The 21,119-nt window shown below is 42.4% G+C and overlaps 1 protein-coding gene across 1 annotated transcript in view; it reads left to right on the top strand.

Moving 5' to 3' along the window:
• The window catches only part of NTN3 (netrin 3), a 49,119-nt gene extending 28,317 nt beyond the window's left edge, over positions 1-20,802 (top strand). Inside the window, exons 3-6 of the mRNA XM_018570052.1 lie at positions 5,751-5,900; positions 7,526-7,579; positions 16,617-16,691; positions 20,033-20,802. Of these exons, the coding sequence (XP_018425554.1) occupies positions 5,751-5,900; positions 7,526-7,579; positions 16,617-16,691; positions 20,033-20,361 (608 nt within the window). The 3' untranslated portion in view covers positions 20,362-20,802. The remainder of the gene's footprint in view (positions 1-5,750; positions 5,901-7,525; positions 7,580-16,616; positions 16,692-20,032) is intronic.
• The last annotated feature ends 317 nt before the right edge of the window (positions 20,803-21,119 follow it).

The raw sequence follows: 21,119 nt of genomic DNA, 5'->3' as shown, positions 1-21,119 counted from the left end.
TCCAGTGAGCACCAATGTAGGAGGGCTCTTCTCCCATTGACTACAAATGGAAAGGGATCCTTCTCCCACTGACCACCGATGTAAAAAGGCTCTTCTCCAAGGGACCACCAATGGAAAGGGATTCTTCTCCCACTGACTGAAATTGTAAGGGATATTTTTCCACTGACCATCAATATAATGGGAGCACTACCCTGACCATCAATTTAAACTGGCATTTCTCCACTGAGCACCAATGTAAGAAAACACTACAATTTTACACCCTACATTTTCTGGCCTTTATCAATATTATTATTATTGGTTCTACTTTGTTATTATTATTGAAAATATTTTTTGTATAGAGCTGCCCTGGAGGTCAAATATACTAAGTACACCATATTCCTTAGTCTTTTATTTACTCTTATATCTTAGCTTACTGTTCGTCCTATTGTCTCATGAGCTGTAAATATTGTAAGTGTTATCAGGGGTTCCACAATACCTGAAGGTTATTTCAAGGTGAAAACAGTTGAGAACGTTTGTGCTAGATCATCCTGGAAGTCCTAAAAAACATGACACAGAACCAGAGGATTCAAGGTTGCTCCTTGAATTGTTCCTCCTACTTCCAGCACTGTTGGTCATTTGGCCACCTATCCCAGTGGTGGGCCAATGGACAGATATTAGAGCCAGGTCTTGGTTTTCTGGACTCTGGTCAGTATTTGCATAATAATTTAACCCAGGTGTCAATATTAAGGAAGAAAGATTAGAGCTATATTCAAGCATCTACAGGTGCTTCTTTTGAATCCAAATAATGGTTTACTAATCTTGACCTCAGTACAGGTTCACCTGAAGAAAACATTTAAAATATCTCTTCAGTTACAGATGAGGATTCTGGGAAAATGCAGTCTTTCTGTAGATGACAGATTGACATCCCCCTCACACTACTCCAACTACACAGTATCAGAGATAAAAATCTCTTCACAGATGGAAAGAAGGATACTATTGTTAATATGCAATTATGAACGTCTGAACTAATCTCCAGTAATATGTGGGAAGACGCACACTAAGATAAAAAGCTGTAACCGCAGCTATTAACTCATTACAAAATTATAGCCTCGTAGGATAGGAACTCTCAAGTGTTCCTGGTGTGATATCTTCTCCTGTGGGATTACCCTATGTTGTACAAAGCCTCCAAATCCTACGAGTCTTTGTTATGTGTGCTGAAGATTCCAGACCTCCCCACACACTTGCTCCGATCTTCTTGCCAAAGGGCAAAATCACATTCACACTCTATTAGGCTCCACACTTGCTGGGCCACGGTATATTACTTCATTTGGCATAATGTAAAGAGAGGCCTAACATGGAAGGGGGTGCAAATGACCCTTGGGCCACTCATTTTCTTTATTTATTACAGGTATTTATATAGCACTGACAATTTACACAGCACTTTACAAAGTTGCACATTCACATCATTCCCTACCGACATGGAGCTTACAATCTAAGGTCCCTATCTCACATGGATACATAGGAGGGCCTATTTAGAGAGGAACCAATTAACCTAACAGCATGTCTTTGGAGTGTGGGAGGAAAACCACACAAACACAAGGGGAACATGCAAACTCCTTGCAAATAGTGACCTGGCTGGGATCCAAACCAGGGACCCCCAGTGCTGCAAGGCAGAAGTGCTAACCACTACACCACTGTGCTGCCCATGGCCAGCATGGAGTAGGTAAAAGGCCTTCTTCTTCATTGCGGCACACACACCCCTTAGAGCAGGGGTAGCCAAAATCCGGCCCTCTAGCTGTGGTGGAACTACAAATCCCATGAGGCTTTGCAAGATTCTCACAGACATGACTTCCGGAGAGAGATGCATCATGGGATTTTTAGTTGCACCACAGCTGGAGGGCCGGAGTTTGGCTACCCCTGCCTTAGAGCATTTCCTTAGACCATATAAACAAAAAGAATCACTACAATAACAGGAAATAGTCCTAAAGCCTATTTAAGAGAATATAATTGAATATTATATAAAGATAATATATAGATGTGGTGTGGCTGCATAAGTGTTCTTTTTTTTTTGGCTTTTTTTGCCTTTAATTTTCCCCTGCGAACCCGGCCGGGAACACACTTCGTGTCCTATGGTGATAACACTAACTCACTGTACTGTATCTACAGAGGAGAAGCATTGCCACCCCTGAAGAGGAAGTATTTTAGGATTACAGAACACCTCCACCTCTCCTCATTTCATACATAGGGCAGCACAGGACGTTATCAACTCCCAAGATTTATTGATGGATCAACAGGCATTTTTTAGCACTTATCGAACAGATAAAACTAATGCCTCATTCACCCTTTCAATGGCAAATGAAAGAACTTCATTGTTCGGGTTTGCATACACTTAAAATATTGGTTCATTCAGAATTGATATTTTCGTTTTTTAGTATATGCTGGAAAGGTAAACCGCCTGCACATTTCTTTCACCTCTCATGGATTCTAGTGGTGAAATCTCTATGCTTGAGTTCTGGGGCCTACACGCTTTTTTTTTTATGGGTTTCCATTCTCACTGTTTTGTTTTGGGGTTTTTTAGTTCTTTATTTGTTCATATAGAAGAGTAGTGTAGAGCATGTCCCACAAAAATACTTCCTGTTGTTTTTTAATATTAATTTTACAACATGGAAAATGTAACAGAAGGAGCTGGAACATACGAAGGTGGGAAGGAACATCCAAATTCCCAGGTGGACAGGGACAGAGCCGGGAACTATAGAAAGCAGATATCACTATAAGTGTATCCAGTACATATACTAAACCGGGTATTGACCCACCAGGTACCACTTAGTAATAAAATGTCAATTTTGGCTGGACTAAGTCTTTAAGATGCCCATAGACATCTGAGAGAGGTGAGATATGCATTTACGATCCACCTGGGTTCTCAGGACTGAGTGCATACATTCATACATTATAGTTCAACTCAGCTTATTTCCCTTTGGTAATAATAGTGAACAGAACATGATTTCTAACCTCCATGACTATTCCAGCAGATAGCCGTCAGTCAATATGGTCAAAGGGGTTCCTACAGACAAAAAATTGGTCAAATTGGGGAACTATCATTGCAAGATTGTGAGTAGCATTACTAATGACAAGAAGGATGCAGCTGCTTAAAGATTATGGACACTATCTCTGTACTCTTTACCATAAGCCCTCATGCTGAAAACATACAATGAAAATCCACTACTTTGAGGCCATTTAGGCTAATATAAGCCACCACCCTACACCATCCCCAGTTCTATGTCCACAAGTTCTCTATTGCTGACACACTGCAAACCTGCAAACAATTCTCTGTGTAGTCACGCTGTGCAGGTGTGGGTCATCTTAGTAAAAGGAGGGCAATGTATTTAGACCCTAACTCCTCCACTGGAGGAAACGTTTAATTCTTGTTTTGAACAAAAACAGTACTGATTAATTAGCAGCTAAGGGATGTCCTTCACCGAAACACAATGAAGCTTCTACGCTAAACCTAGATCTCTAGAACTGGGCTCTGGGGATCTAAATTAGCACCAGGATTTCTGATAATCACCAGTCATCATCCATTTATGCCGACCGTGATGAACAGTTTAATGAAGAATGCAAATACTGCCCTCATTGTCCTCACCACCTGCACAGCAATCTGTGGGCAAATGGAGTGAAAAGATTGGTATTACCCAAATATATCTCACTGAGCCTTGCTGAGACAACAGAAGGATCAGAGTCTAGGAGATTGACTTGCATTTCTAGTCAGGCTATTCTGTTAGTAAGGCCATGCAGCATGGCCCATGCTATTACCATGATGACTTGCCTTCCCAACAGTTCTAAAGGGGCCCACAGATTTGAAAATATTTTTTAGTAATGGCCATTGAAAGATTCTTTATTTAGTATATGGATAAATTCACAAGTACCTTTTGTCCAAATTCTAAAAACTCATGCGTATGTTAAGAGTAAAAACTACAAGGCAGGTCTTATTGCTCCTCAGGGAAGGAAAATAATCGGCTATTAACAGAGGCCTTGCAATCTAGGCCAAAAAATGTCCTATTGATGGCTGGTGTACCAAACAGATAAAGGTGCCCATAGAAACTACAAATCAATCAGAGCGGCAGGTGTGACTAGATTGCCCTCAGGCACATGAGTCTGATGAAAGGTTCCTAGACATTTATTGTTGGCTTAGCCAGCAGTTCATATTTAGCCTATGTAGAGAGCCAGTGGAGGTGCATGGACACCTTCCAGATGTGACTTATCCGGGGAAAAAATAGCAAAATGTCTAGTTTTCCTGAAGAGGCCATAGCTACTGGTGACTGCATGTTCCACATAGATGTGAGTTCCTTTTCCCTAATCCAGCCCAAAATGACTATTACCCCATGTCTGTGGGTACCTTCAAGTGAACCACACTTCACTTCGTCCATGCAGGGCAAAGGGAAATGTTTATTTGGGTTCCCACTCCCCAGCAGCATATACTCCCATGTCAATCTGTTCAAGCACAGGGACCCAGGAAAGAAAGCCCTGTGTAGGATCCAAACTAAATTGCTGAAGCTCACAAAGGGCTGTGGACTCATTCCCTAGCCCAATGTGCGAGAACAAGGCTAATCACAGGGCAACTAGTGCTGTCACATGGGAGAGAGAAAGAAGGTTACCTGCTTACCCATACCTGGAAGTGGTGGATGTTTTTTCCATCCCGCCATCCAAATGGAGTGGCACAGGAGCGTGAAAAAGCCAAGGAAAGATTCAATTTAACACAGGCTTCGCCCAATCCTGATGATGCAATTGGCATCTGACTATCTATGAACACCTAAAGCCATGTACATTTGTCTTGCTTTACCTTGTATATTTACTTCTGTTCTTTATTCAGATCTGCTGTTATAAATACTGCACAATGTATAATCTTTTCAATGCATCGTAGATATACAAGTAAAAGAGATCAGCTTGATGTAAAGAATCTTAGCAATGTGATAATGTTTGATTCATATCTATTTCAAATGCTGGGATGATTTACCAGTAGCGCCTAATTCACAACTTTTATTTTTTTGATGCTATTGTACTGTATTGTATTGTTGGGACAATGTAATGCAGGAAGGAAAAGCTTAAGTTTGGGTGTCATTCTTAAATTACAGGAGTATGAGATACAAGTTTTTTAAATCTGCGATGTGCGCACAAAACTACACCAGAGTGAACCAAAAAAGTGCCTGTGACAATTTGTCTTTGGCTACATCTTTCACCCAGCTCGTCTTCCTTGCCAATCTCTAAATGATGGTGGTCAGACTGTGTCTTTTACAATGTGGTATTCCAGCTGCATGTACAGTATGTTAGGGAGTAATGATGTGGAAATTATATGGAGCCTTGGTAATGACTGGAGTTAGGGCCTAATAATAATTTATTTCAGGGTAAGGTTCACTACAGGGCTTCCATGGGATTATCTTTGTGGTTGCAGATTTTAAAGGGAAGGTATAGTGTATTTTTGTTGAGAACAAGTCATCGTATTAAATATTGTAAACTAGTAAAAACTTGTAAACCAGTTGTTAGAGGAAGCTCTATAATGATAAAATAAGAGAGTTCTGAGTGTAATTATGTTGCTTTGCTAAAGGCTGATTAAAGAATGTTAGTAAAACTTAAATGGTCAAGGATGGGGCCATAAGATTGCCATTAGAGGGCAACTGTTGAGTGTCAGTAGAGGCAGATGAGCCATCACTGAGGTATATACTGTATATATGATACATTTATCATAAAGGTGGTCTAACAAGGCCTTTTTCTTTCAGCTTGTGACTGTCATCCAGTGGGGGCAGCAGGGAAGACCTGCAATCAGACCACCGGACAATGCCCATGCAAAGATGGTGTGACTGGACTAACATGTAACCGATGTGCCAAAGGATATCAGCAAAGTCGTTCACCCATTGCTCCATGCATCAGTGAGTATCCTAGAGATTAATCATGCTTGAGTTGTATAGTATATATTTGTATAACTTGTCTGAAACTCTTTTGACTTTCTACGACATGTTAAACTATAGAACTCTATTGTGTTCCGAACAGCTAATTACTAAGGTTGCCCTTACACAGGCATGGCGACCTATGGTCTTCATACCTGAATCCTTATGTCTACTTTGACGGTGGTCAGCAGCTCTCTGAGAACCTCCATTTATCATTGGGATGGATATAGGATCTTGAAGGATATGGTGCATGACACATGTGAGGACCAAAAATGCACCTATATGCCAACTGGTTCTGTTATCCGCCGCGTCCTCCAGGATCATCAAGATGAATGGAGATCCTCAGAAGTGTGCATGTATGAAGCTCACAGATTGCCTTGCCGATGTATGGGTAGATAATATGAAATGAATCTCTGTAAAACCAAGGATCTATATTTGCTCAGTTATGGTGATCTATTACTACTATGTGTACCTGCCTTTTTATGAATTTGTTAACATAGCTAGGGTCTGATATATAATGTTTCGCCCAGTGTGGCCATTTGCATGCCATTCCTACCATTAGATAGAGCTAGGAAATTCTTATGCTCCTCAACTCTGTCTAGTGGCAGGAATGCCATACGAACAACATTCACCCAGCTATATATGCTAGGAGGAACGTTTATACCCTAGCCCCAAGTGTTTCTAAGCATTTTGCAGCCGTTTACAACAGCGACAAAATGCTTGGATAAGATCCCTGGTATACTTTTTAACTAGTACTGTTCACACATGGTCCATGGCCTACATGCAACATTTCTTGGCATTGGAGTCTCCAAAACCACCAGCAAAATGCTTTAAACTTCCAGGTAGATATGAAATAACCCCCACAAATGCTGTTATGTATATTAAGAATCACTAAATCTATTTTTAAAAACAGCTATTAATCACTGAATTTGAGTTGCTATTCAATATGTTGTAATCCCCAGTCAGCAAGGCTCCGACTGGGAGAGAGAGGGGCAGCACTAGGAGCCAGTCAGGTGTGCTGCAGTATACATTTTTTCTTGGTGACAGAAGGGGAGAGCAGAGGCATAGGGGCTGATTTATGAATCTGCCACCCATTGTTAAGCTCAGCAAATGCCGTTCACATGTCATTACTGCCAATAGAAGGCACTAAGAAGCATATGAATTTCCCATGCTCCCCAGCTCCATCTAGGGGCAGTAGTGTCATACAACTGGCATTTGCCCATCTATTCACCGGGTGGAAGATTTATAAATCAGCCCCATAGTTTCATCAGCCTGCTGCTGCTCCTTCACTGTTTAGTCACATGCTATGTGCAAGAGGTGATAGACTGTATTGCTTAACTGCTATAGAGAAGTCACCAGCCCAGTTGTACAGTCTGGCAATGCTGTATCAATCTCAGGACTGGCTGGAGAGAAATGCAAATTCTCTGGCAGAGAACCATGCTTATAAATCACCATGCACAAAGGCTATGATATACCTGATATTTGCAGGTGCACGGGCTCTTATCCAACGGTAGTGTATTATCCTCCAGCTCATGCAATGACTCGTTAACTATAACGCAGAATTTCTTCTCATCTCTCGCCATTTTTTTTTTCTTTCCCACCCTCAGAAATCCCAGCAGTGGTCCCAACTCCAGCCCTCACCAGCACAGAGGAGCCAGCTGGTAAGTCATACCATCTGCAGAATAGGGGTGGTGCTGTGCTTGGTTCTAGATAACAAACTCAGAGTAAATAAAATTAGCCCCGCTGCCAGTTCATCATGTCGGCAGGAAGATGGTGGATGCCAGACGTTTAAAGCGTGCATCAAAACACTGGAAATTTTTCCCTGCTTTCCGAGACAAGCTGTTCAGAGACAAGTTTTCCAGGCCCACTGCCAGAGAATATGCCAGGCCGCAGGGGGTTATTAAATGTCAAGCAATGGGTTAACCGGCCCTGGCGACTCTCCCGAGTTTAATGAAAACTAGGAGCGAAGAAAGAGAGGACACTTAGTTCAAGGGGGGTAACAGAGACAGAAAAACTAGATTCATCCCAGGGAGAATGTGCAGACGTTTTGTATTGTCCAAAAGATCGGACTAGCAGTGACAGCTGATACCTTTTATATGGGGATGTCCATTAACATTCATTGCAGACTGGAGGTAAGAAGCCTCTGGGGTAGATGGGAGAAAGCCAGGGCAGCCAGGGGCAAGTGTCACCATCAGGAGAACGAGACAGTAAGGACATTCATGGAGATAATAGAGTCACAGGAGGGGGACAGAGAAAGAAAAATTGAAAGGACCCATGAAATTGAACAATGAAGGCCGATTATGGTGTGTGATGTTCTCCCAGCTACTTTGTATTAAGAGAATTAAGTGTAGCCATGATGAATATTTGCAGAGAAACACATTATGTGTCCATAAGTAAAATGCCCCAGGGCGATTTTTTTATTACAGGTTTTTATATACCGCGCCAACAATTTACATACTGCACATTCACATCAGTTCCCGCCCTCAAAGAGCTTACAAACTAAGGTCCCTATCTCAAATACTTGGGCTGATATAGGCAGGAGCCAATTTACCTTCCTGCATGTCTTTGAAGTGTGGGAGGGAATCCATACAAGCACAGGAAGAACATGCAAACTCCTTGTAGATAGAGTCCTAACTGGGATTTGAACCAGGGACCCCCAGTTCTGTAAGGCAAGAGTGTTAACCACTAAGCCACTTTATCTACCATGTGCTGATGTCCTATCTACAAAACAAATCAGGTCTCAAATAACATACTAATGATAGACCATCATTCACATTTTTAGTATTCCATGATGGAATTCAGAAGTGAATGGGAATAGTATTTGATATCTTACAGAGAGAAGAAGCTTGTAGATACTCTGGATTGGCTGACAAATAAAAACAAAAACCCAACTATGCTATGGACATGGCCTTCCCTTGCTTTATAAACATTTATGGGGGGAACTTTAATACATATTGCAGGAATAACCGTATGGTGGGAAACATGGGACAGGCCATTGCAAACTTTGTTTAAAAGACACAAGTTTAGGACCATCATCGGCATCCATCTTTTATTAGTTAAAGGAGAACTCTAGGAAATGTACTCTAGGAGATGTGTTTTAAAGTAAACCTGTCATGAGAGAAATACAGGAGATGCCATTGATAAATTCCTGGTTTTTATGGTGGTTATGCTGACCTTCTGGCTTCTGTACTTTCTGACTTACCAACTTGAAACAAGTATGCAGGTCAAGAAAATCAGAGAAAAGTCAGAAGACCTCATCTACCTTGTTGTCCGAGGTCAGTGACTCAGAAAGCCCTGAAGCCAGAAGACTAGGAGGAGACTAGGATTTTTTAGGAGGAGAGGTCAGCAGTGGAAGCATTTGTGTCTCTCTTCAATGAGCCATAAATGTCTGCAGCCAGTTCAGTAGGAATTCCCTTCTGGCGGGTGATTCCTTAAAAGAAACCTGAGAGAAAACACAAAGAAAATACCTTTGCTGCTGAAAAATAGCAGTTTGCTTCCTGATGTGTGAGGGTGCCTAGGAACTCCTGTGCCTTCAGTCTTATAGCTGTATATCTGATGTGTGAGATCTAAGGCACTGCTGTCTCTGACTGCTAGTCTTAATTAAGAGATTTGGAGTGAGCTTTTGTGATGTCACTACTGTGCTGCTCACTGTTCTCCTTGCTGGAGGCTCTGACATTAGGAAGCAGAGCCCTGCCTCTACCAAGATGGACGGCCTTCGCGCAGAGCAAGGCATGGTAAGTCAGTAATGAGGGAAAGATCACGTGCAGGGAGCCCAAAGGCACAACTGGTGACTAGTCCTTTGCCCTATGCCTGCTGTTTTTTGGGCACAGCTTCCAGGTATCAGTCCCCCTTTAAGTCACGCACAGGCCATTCGAGTTTTCAGAAAGAGGCCACCTGTGGCAGCTCCTGTACTTATCTCATGATAGTGCTGCTTTAAGCCAGTCGCTCATCTACTAAAATCTCTGAGGCCAAAGCACCGCAAAGTGCCAGTTTGAGGCTGAAGGGTTAACAGAGCGAGGGTCTGTGGAGCGGCAACTGCCCACGTGCGGTTTAAAGCTGGAGTACTGAATACCCATGGCTCTCTGATGATCCGACTGAAGATTGGGGAGGGGAGGTGGTGGCTGGTCAGAACTCTTACACAGAACATTTTTGTGGTCAGGATACATTAACCCAACGCTGCCAGGCCTGCTACTTCTTAGTCATAGTTTTCCTCTCCAGCCCGCAATGAACTATGTGCACTTCTATGGCCTCATCTGTGAGTTTTTAAAAATGGGTTTGCATTCCATGCATAGTATACTGCAGACACACACCTTTGTAATGCTGTGATAAACAGAGAGGACAATAACATACATTGATGTGTTAGATAGGGGACGTTATGCCATATGGAAGTCTGATATTCTTATCCATTCTATGGCATATCCAGCGTGCAGCCCATACAGCTGACATAGCACTACTCCAGTAAGGTGAGATAGCGTCTGCTCGCCCCCAGAGAAGGAGCTGGTCCCCCTCTCTCGGTCCTGCAGTCAGGGTGGAGGCCTGTTCGGCTCTGTTTGCACTGACATTTTTGCAAACTTCTCTCCTCATTTTCTGAAACCGAATCCCCCAGCGGAAATAATGATACCTTTAACCACATGGACACCGAGGCGGATGCCAACCTTTTGGCAGTCTTCTGGCCACTGAGAAAGTTAAAAGCTCAACAGCAGGTTGGAGATCTGGGTTGGGTGAAAACTGACTTTCTTTAGGCTGTGCAGCTAAAGAGTTCAGCCGGCTGACAATTTTTGAGACCTGCTATGGCCGTCTCTTAGTAAACGCAGCGCCAGCTATAGTTCACAGCGGCAGATTTGAAAAAAAAAAAATACAGTCAGGATAAAAATCACCATTGCATTATGTATCTTTTGATTTATTACCTGTATTGTTTGAAAAATTGAAATAAAGAATTTACAAAAAAAAATCACCATTGCATCTGCATAATCTCAGACCATGTGGATATCATCGTGCTTGAGGTGGGTGGGAAGTACAAGCTAATCATATTAGTCGGTACAATAACCACAAATAGCAGAATCAAGTAGTAAGCAGGTATCATATTCTGGTAGCCCCAAAATGTTATGACAAATCATTTTTACATTCAGATATTAGACCCTAATGCAATACATTTGAAATGGTAAACAGCTATTCATTTTACATTATATTGAAGAATGTTTTGTCTTCCCCGCAGTTTCCATGTAAGAGAATGAGTCAGCTAGAATGTTATGGCATCTATCGCCATCCTTCAGATTAGTCATGGATGTAGCTGCAGTAAGATCTATATAATCATCATTTCTGTGGATCACTTGCCTCAGTTTTGCAGGTTTATGGGTACTATGTATATTATGTAATGACAGACAACAATGGGGGATCATAAGAACAGGACCCAAAAGCGTTCCGAGGTGGAGTGACACCCAGTGCGGGTACCGGGTGACACCCCGCAGTGACGTCATTGTGTATGCGCATGATTTCATCGCAGGTGCGCATGATGATGTCACGCACAGTACCGCTGTTACCTGCCAGCAGCCGTCTTGGTGATGGACGCCGGCAGAGAGAGGAGGAGACATCACCTGGCGGGATAAGTTATGCCGTCAGGTCCCCTCCTCTCTATCGAGCAACTGTCGGGCTCTCGGTCCTTGACCGAGTGCCTGACTTTTCAGAGGGGGAGGGTGACACCAAAATGACTGTCAGTCATTTTGGTGTCACCCCTCCAATGGTGTCACCCAGGTGCGGGCCGCATCCCCCGCACCCCCTTTGTGACGCCACTGACAAGACCCTTCCTATAATGAGGCAGCCTGAGGCTGTTGCCCCAATCAGCATCTCCTGAGGAGGGGGGGTGGCAGGCAGAGCGACATGGCTGCTCTGCTGCACAATGTTTGCAATGTGTCTGGCATCCCCTTTCCATTCAGAGAGTCCCAGGTTGCTAAGAGCCGGGTGAGGAGATGTGTATGGCCCTTAGATATCTCCCCGCTCAGCTCTTAACAACCTTGTACGTTTTTACCGAGCTCCTGGCAACCAGTAACATCACTGGTTGCCAGGAGCTCGGTGTAACGCCACCCAACTTCTTTGCCACCTCAGATGGCAAAAAAGCTAGGGATGTCCCTGCATGAGAACATTGAAGGTTGGTTGATTTTGGCTACCATAGGACGCTTTATTATAGGGTTTTATATGGAGGGTTGAGAAGACAGTATAGAAATATCCACAGCGTTCAGGGCTCATACAAACACCCCCTTCATGAGGGCTTACTAAGAGAGAACATGTATCAGGACTTTGATGGCTTGAATTGGATATAATTTTGTCCAGTGTGTGAGAATGCCTGGAGCACATCAGCAGCCGATTTGGCAGCAACTTGCTATGTCTATGCTGTCCCGTCTACCCTATATTGAATAAAGATGTATCTGGACTATTAAACGGAGTGTGGCACTTCATTTCACAATCCTGCAATTTGTTACTACAAAACAAGAACGTGTAAATCATCTGCAATAAAAAAGCTGCTTGTCCGGTAGTCTGTCACCTTTACCGACTCCTTCACATCCTAAATGGACAACCAATCACACCCGTAGGGCAAACCTTGTGGGTCCAGAATTTGTATTCCACTTGTTTCCTGTATCAGGTCCTGGAAGGGTTCAAGAAACTTTAGAAACAATGTGCCAAGTGTGTTGAATATGTGGAATAGCATTCAAGTTTCATGACTCTAGGTCATTCCCTTTTTGGTCAGGTCTAGAACTTTTCAGCACCCCCTGGTATCATGCCAGCTGTATCTTCTAAAATGGCAGTCATATGTAATGTTTCAGCTCTCCTGTAGCATGGCAGTGCTCTTGAAATAAAGAAATTACGCAGTAAAGGAAAAACTGATTTCAGATAGAGGTGCAGATACATAATCTTCAGGGTAAAAGCATGTTCAAAAGTGGGTTGTTGGTTTGGGTCACAAGTACAAGTCAGATGTGGGTCTACAGAACCAGACCTATGCAGATCTCTGCAACAGGGAACCACAAAGTGCCAGAACTTGTAGTTGGAATACGGTTACATAGCTACACAACCCTAGCTTTTTAATGCATGGTCGGCTGGGTCACATATCTAAACAAGTCTAGTATTTGATAATGTGATTACAAGGTAAGAAGGAACTTGGGTACATAATTGAGCTCCAGTTTTATAAGCTGATTTTGTTTTTATCTGAATAAAAGCTTTAGTGCTAGGATGTGGGGGCCTGTCCTGCAAGAGACCAGCACTGAATCCTGCTAAACAGGTCTTATCAGACCAAAGCAAAGCTTAACCATCCACTGGCATTGGCAGAACAGTAGCAGAAACTCAGGGAAAGAAGCACAATTTGAAATATACAGTAGTCACTATTACAGTGCATGGATTCTTAGGGTGTTTCTCAACCTCTTATTCCTTTAGGAGCAACCAAATAACCACAATTACTATTATGCTATTGGGAGGAGCAGAAACAGGGTAGTTCTATACTTCAAGACTCCATTTATTTACTTAGGGTTTGCCTTGTTCATTGTCACGAAGGGTTTCTTTGTGTAAAAATAACTAGAAGAAAGAATAGTGTCCATGTTGCCCACAGATTCAGGGATTATTAAAGTCTATGCAAATGTCAGCTGTACTCTCATTTATATGATGTTACAAATGGCAATGGATAGTTTTATCCTCACTCCATAAGTCCATCACTGTTTAGTGGCTTTAATTTAAAGAGACTCTGACACTTTGCCCCCCAACCTACTGATACTCAATTTCGCTACACTCTATACCTCTCTCGGGGTTATCAGGATAGAACTACACTTTTGGATCTGGGCAGCCAATGGCCAGGACCAAACACGGTTATGGGGAAGAAGTGAATAACTCTGTGTAAGGTCCAACACCATACATACATACATACACAGGGTTAGGATATATTACCAGAGTGGCAGGGGAGTGCAACAATGGTGGGTATAAGTGCCTAGAGGGTTGTTTTTTTAAAAGGACCTGATGCTTTGAATGGTTAAAGTCTCTTTTTGAATCTTTTCGATAAAGAAAAGACCAATCAGGAATAGTGCAATAGCCCAAAGTTTTAATTCAGCATTCATCTTTTACTTTTCTGACTGCTCTAAACTGATGAAAGTTGAATAGAATTTACTGCAATAGCTTAGACTGGTCATAGGTAGGTGAGGACTAGTGTACAATCAACCGAATTTTGCAATGATTGGGTGACAATCATCATCAATGGGTAGCATTTAAGCATGCCAGCCCCTGGCTGACACATTTAGGAAGAACTAGCTGTTGACCACATTGGTTTAGATTAAGCTGTAAGCCATTTTTTTCCTCCAGGAAAAATGGGGTGGCGGTGTCTTGTCCTGCTCCCCTTCCCCCCTTTCCTCCTCCATAGGCATAAACATGGATGCTTAGACAATCTAAGCGTGCATGCTCATGCAGGAATCCCACAATTCTTTACACATTCATACTGTCTCTGAACGTGAGAAAACCATAAAGTTACCTCATCTCCTGGCGCCCCATTCCTTGGCTTCTCACTGGGAAGAGAAGTCTGCAGGGCACCCAACATGACGAATGCACACCCTGCAGAGCTAGAGAGGAGCTTTGAGTAGACTGGTCAACAGGCACCCAGCTAAGCAGCTCAGATGGCCAGATGACCAGTCTACTCAACAGTTTTATTAAACTGTAGTGAAGCATCATCAACAGTATCTTTAATGGAGGGGTACTGGAGAAAAGGAAGCAGCTACATTCTAAGGATAACAAACTGATGTGTATGGTGATATGACTATGTTGGCTGTTCCCTGTAGGGTGTAGCATGCTTTATCCATTTGTATTTGTTAGAACCTAAAACAAAAGCCAGTGGCTGCATGAAGAAGTGCCCTAACAATTACGTTTTTTTTGTTATGTCTGGACAGCAGCTTTTAATGCCTGTGGTAAGCTTTACTTAACACCACTGCTTTCTTTGTACTGGCTTGCTAAGGTAGACTGGTTTATTTTGAGTTAAGAAGAAGGATTTGTGTGTGCTGAATATAGACACAGTGATACAGTTCAAGACTGGATAAGTCAGGGTTAAATTGAGAGCCACGCAGCCTGGGTACTTTATAATCAGCATTATACCTGGTCAGTCTGCCAGCTACGGCTTCTTACACAGAGAGCTAAGACCTGAGGCTGTACCTGCCTGTGCCCAGCACTCGCCTGGCATGTGACAGGATTTCCAATGTCACCCTGGCACTGGTCCCTGGCACACTTTGCGCCCTCCACCCCACAACAGATGGCCTTTTCACCCTGGCTGAAACCCAAAGCTTGTTATGGGGAGGCCGTTCCATTTCCTTCTTTCAGTAAATCTTATAGCCCAATGCTGAAATTACACCAGGGGCGGATATTCATAATCCCATTTATGAAATGGGTGTTTTTTATTTATGGGTGCCAGGAACTCAAACAGACAAATACAATTAGATCAGGTGCCATGAAGCAAAATGCGCCATCCCACAGAAACCAGTAAGAAATCATTTGCTTTTAGTGAACTCTCTACGTCGATGAAAGGGGAAACCTGATATGAGTGGCTACACTGTGTATATCATCACCACTCCTTACATTTCATTATTAAACTGAATGTATGCAGTTTTCTATATTATATTCAGGAGGAAAAAGTCAAATGCTTGATTTTTTGATTCTAGCTAAGTTAATATGAAATACAGTAAACTCCCCATTATCCGGCATTCAAGCATCCATAACTCTCAGGCAACCAAAAAAAATAAAAAAATCGAGGACATATGTCCTCAATTTTTTTTTGGCAGTTGCTTGATAGACATGTGCACACTAAAACATTTTGTTAGCAACTACATTTACATCTTGCTGCGGCCGACAGCTAGATTCCACAGCTGGCAGGTGAATATAAACAACGGGCAGTGGGCATGTGCAATAGCCAGCCTGCTATTGGCTACGGCAATTTGAAATAGCCAATAGCAGAATCTAGCCAGCAGATGAATGGGGCACGGGGTGTTGCTTGAGAGTTAATAGTAACTCTTAAGAAACCAGAAACTACAGTTATCTACCAATACCCATGGGTGCTGGATAACTGGAAGTTCACTGTATTCCATATAAACTTTTTATATTTACCATTTTGTGACAAGAGTTAGTCTTGTACTGTAGGTAGCGGGCTTACTGCTGTGCTATAAATACAGACCTGAATAGCGGGATCTCAAATTACAGACTGAATAAGTCATCTGAAGGACACCGAGGAGTCTGTTCACATATAAATTGTGCATCTAGATCTCAGTACGCAGGAGCAGTCGACAAGTGCAGAGCTAGTGCTGGGCTTTCCCAATCTCCTTTGAATTAATCAGAACTATGTAATGTGAGTTAAAACCTAAACAACCTATTCAATGTATATCTAATTAGGCAGGCCCTTATACTAAATAGTTGATGGTGGATCTAAAGGGGTTTGTATGCTCAGATTGTATACTGTATAGTCAGCTTTGCACAGATCAGCATTCACTACAGTGAACACTGTATTAATTGTTTATTTGTAAAATAAGGATGTTATAAAATAATACAAAATTAACAAAAGATCAGTTTATAAACTTAAAAATCTCAAATATAACGCTCCAGAAACCACTATAGTTTACCTTCAAATAAACCCAGAAATGTATTTGAGTTCCATTACAATATCTAACTTTTTGGTTTTATTTATTTTTTCAGATTGTGAGCAGTACTGCAAGCCTCCAAAAGGAAACTACAAAATCAACTTGAAGAAATACTGCAAGAAAGATTATGGTGAGGTTCTGGGTATTTGCCCAATGGCAGGCTAAGGGTGCTGTTGACCGACATATTGGAAAATGGGGAGGCAGTAAGGGATTGGGTTTACCAAGCATGGGATTTTTAAAAGAGGGTTTCTTGTTATAATGATCATTAAACTATTCATATTAGATACCTATTTATAAATCTCAGAAGCACTTCCTGCAATTTAAGAATAGCCTAGCCCATTCAGCTTAATAAAAAGCAGCTTTTCAAAGTACTTCCTCCAGTGTGAGAAGAGAAGCGTTCCAATTGCTGCATAAGCAATGCAGCTTGGGCACCTCCCTGTCCCCTAACTGTGACTGGGCAATGAAAGAGAAGTGGTAAATTGATGAGATCATCTTTCTAATCTTTCCTTCGGTCAACATATTCCTTCTCAACACATGTGCATGAAGCAAAGCCTGATTGGTTCAAGCCTCCTTCTCCCAGCTAACCTCACCGTCTGTATGAAGGTTGCAGGCTTTCCTAGGGTCCCTTATAAAAGCTCAGTAGGAAGGCTCAGTAGGACTGTGGATCACAGGCCCTCCTATTAAACAATAGAGTAAACATTTAAGGAAACATGAAATCTAATGCAGCCACCACATCTAAGGGCTGGTAAGCTGCAAATACAGTATATATTACATGAGCATTTTTGGGTTTAGATATACTTTAATGAAAGCTTAAGGATATAGGTCAACTCAATATGGACATATAGTTTGTTACTAATAACTAATTAAATGCATTCAAAGTTGGTGTAGAGGTGAATATGAAAAACCGTTTGTGGTGAATGTGGGTCCTTGTGATCTATACTAATTTTATAGGTCTATAAGTTTTCCAAGGATTCAAAAAGTGAGTTTATTCTGGGTCAGTTAAAGTTCAGAGACTGACAAGTCATGAAGAAATTGGAATGTATGGCCAACCCTATACATAATATATAAAATATATGTATGGTTCATACATACTGGGGAGTATCTTTCATCACCGGCCACACAGCAGCCAGAGGATTGGCATTCCATGTCCATTCAGCCACACAAGAGTCGAGAGGCACAAAGAGGGGAGATGCCACTGGGTTACAAAAGGTCCGTATCCCCATTAGGACGAGAGAGGAGAAAGCACTCTTGCCTTTTAATTCATGGGACAGTCTTTCCACCTCTCTCCCTATTTCATAGGCTCCCTCTCCATTTCTTTTCATTGCCATCCCTTTCTGTGTCTGCCAGAAATGTTAAAAAGGATATCGACCCCCTCCCCCAAAAAATCAAATATCCATGGGAGGGAACGGTATGCTAATGAGATGCTAATAATCACCTGGCTGCACAGTCATTGGATGTAGACTGATGGCCCCTAATCTGTGTGACACGGTGACCATTCATCCTGAGCACGGAGGGGAAGAAACACATTGATGTATGGCAGGGGCTCTTGGCGTGCGGAGAATAGAAGAGGCGTTTTGGGTCTGTGAGACAAGAGAGCCTGAACCAGGCCTCCCCAAGCTGTCCCTGTCAGCAGGACAAAGACCCCTTGCTGATAAATAGAGCTTTTTGGAAGTGGGGGGTAGTGGTCTCATACTATAACCTCAGTCCCTGGTACCTCCCTCAGCCCAAACAAGAGCCTCTATGTGCCTGGTATGCTAAGATTTCAGTTGGATGGTGACCAACGTTACTATCTCCCAGTATAAAAGCTGCAGATTGCTAGTGTGGGGCTGGCATGTGCATTGGCCTGATGCTTCTGATTGTCACTTTCCTACAAATATCAATAGATTTAAGTCTGCAGAAGATGCAGCTACTCCTGCGAAGCCTGGAACGATAAAAATATTAGCCAATGGACATGATGACTGTTTTTGTTCCTAAGAGCCATTTCCACCAATGTGCTGCACATGTATTGATGCGAATGGGCCCCTATAGCTTCCCTTTAAAAAGATATTAAACTGCTGCACATGAGCCAGCCACATAGGAAGGAACTGGATTCCTGTGTAAAGAAGACCTCCAAGATTGATTAAAATTATTTAAGTACCCGCGCACTGCAAGGGTTAAGTGCTCATTTTGGTCTTGGAGCAAAAATAAAGAAGATACACTCACCTTATCCTTTGATCCTGTGGCTGCTCGTCTTTCTCCACCTCCATTTTGGCAGTGAAATGTCCCTCAGCGTCCTCATGTCTAATGGACCTGCATTAGACAGGATAACGTCACGGTTCCTTAGATCAACAGAGGCTGCGGGGACCGGTCTATCAGCTAGATGGGACTGAGGATCAAGTGATTATATCATCTTTATTTTCGTTGCTAGACGAAAACGAGCAGATAACCCTTGCGGTGCAGGGTAGCCCGCTGCAAGGGTTAATTTTAATAAATCCTGGAATTCTTCATTAAAATGCATTTTACTGTAGGAATATGGACAAGTATGGATAGGCCCTATGACTGACTTTACACTTATGTGTTATCCTTTGATTTTTTTTTTATTGCCCTCATTATCCATTGAGGTGCACTGCCATTCTCATCGATTGACCCTAATGTGTGTTGATATAAAAAAAAGGTAGAAGCGATAGTCACCAGCACGCCGGAATCCACTTTATCGCTCCATCTTTATTGACGTTAGATAAACATGCAAAGTTTTGGAACCCCACGCAGGGTTCCATCACACTGCTTTGCTTGATGAAGGAACTGCATTGGATTCCAAAATGTTGCATTTTTCTGTGATACCATGTTTTTATAACGTCAATAAAGATGGAGCGATAAAGTGGATTCTGGTCTGCTGGTGACTATCTCATCTACCTTTTTTTTATGTCAACACACATTAGGGTCAATCGATAAGAATGGCAGCACACCTCAATGGATCTCGTTTACATTTGGTCTGCGCAGCGCCATCCGCAGGTCACCACAGCTCCCACCGGAGTGTCTTGAATTGGTATACCAGCCTGCAGTGTGATGGGAAACCCTACAGTTGGGTAGAAAAAAAGGGACATAAACTCTTTTGGGCACCACATTGCACAGATGTGAACTAGCACTATTAATGACAATGGCATCTGCCAAATGAACCCCTTTAAGTTCCCATCCTGGCTAAAACATGTGATAGAGGTGTGTAAATGACATGACTGGCTGAATAGAATTGCAAGTCCTTTGGTAGGTATAACAGTCTACATACCCTATATGTTTTTTTACCATTGAATGTGTTGGCCTGTTCACCATGAGGTCTTAATTCTGTGGACCACAAATAATGCACTCTGCTTTCTATATTTTTATATGATGCAGAAAATACTAATGAGAATCTAGTAAACCTAGTGAACCTAGAGTTTGAGTACCTAGTAAAAAGCATTCTGATTTCTATTTCATATATGACTCTTTCTTTTGCAGTGGTCCAAGTGAACGTTTTGGAGATTGAGATGGTCGGATCATGGGCAAAGTTTACTGTCAACGTCCTTTCTGTGTACAAGTGCCGAGATGACCGAGTGAAACGAGGAGACAATGTGCTGTGGATACACATTAAAGATTTGTCCTGCAAGTGCCCAAAGATCCTGCTGAGCCGCCGCTACCTGATAATGGGCAGCAGCGATGGTCCAGGAGACAGGCCAGGACTTACAGCTGACAAAAACAGCATGGTGATTCAGTGGAGGGACGCTTGGACCAGGCGTCTGAGGAAACTCCAGCGCAAAGAAAAAAAAGGAAAATGTGTCAAGCCATGAGGGTTGTCCAGGAACAAAAACTCTGATCCTGTACATATGCAATTTATAAAGTTCTGGACGATGGTCATCTCCAAGGTTTGGAGGTCTGACTAAGAGCTGGGGTGCTCTTAGATCCATGTATGTGGAAGGAGGCTTCTTTTCAAGACTTTAGTAGAGTCTCACTCACTGAAGCTAGAGTTATGATGTTAATAATCCATGATTAGATCTACGCGCCTTTCTTATATGCTGGGAGACAGTATCAGCCACTACCTGCCAGCCAACTAACTCCAATGCACACTAGACACTGTCCCCTTCACTCATGGGGTTCAGACCAGCATACAGACAATATAAAATGCTCTTGGAACATTTAGAATCATCATGGAATTGTGGCCTGGTGTCACTTTGTTACAAAGCCTTGGTTCTTCGAGTTAAAGCCTCTCTAAAATATTTCTTTCTTAGACACCTACTTTAGATTGCTACTATTGTTTTATTTTGAAACATCCAAGCCCTTTCAGATGGGTTTCCAAACTTGGAAAAATATGCTATGTGTCCAAGGTCCACCAACCATCATTCATCCACAATGGGCAGTCCTTGTAGAGAAGCAAAAGTAAATAAAAGTTTCCCAGATATGTTATAACATGAATCTGTACTTCTTATGAACTTCTAGAGGCCAATTTCCATGGAGACATCTTTTTTGTGTTGCCGGTCTGGGAAGACGCTGAAAGCTTTACGAGTTTCAGGAAATGTACCTGAGGTACAAACTATATGAAGACATTTGA

This window comes from Nanorana parkeri, unplaced genomic scaffold (assembly GCF_000935625.1).
Source record: "Nanorana parkeri isolate BGI_ZX_2015 unplaced genomic scaffold, ASM93562v1 scaffold1448, whole genome shotgun sequence".
Lineage (NCBI taxonomy): Eukaryota > Metazoa > Chordata > Amphibia > Anura > Dicroglossidae > Nanorana > Nanorana parkeri.
The sequence above is the reverse complement of the archived record's forward strand: the minus strand, read 5'-3'. Positions and strand labels throughout refer to the sequence as shown.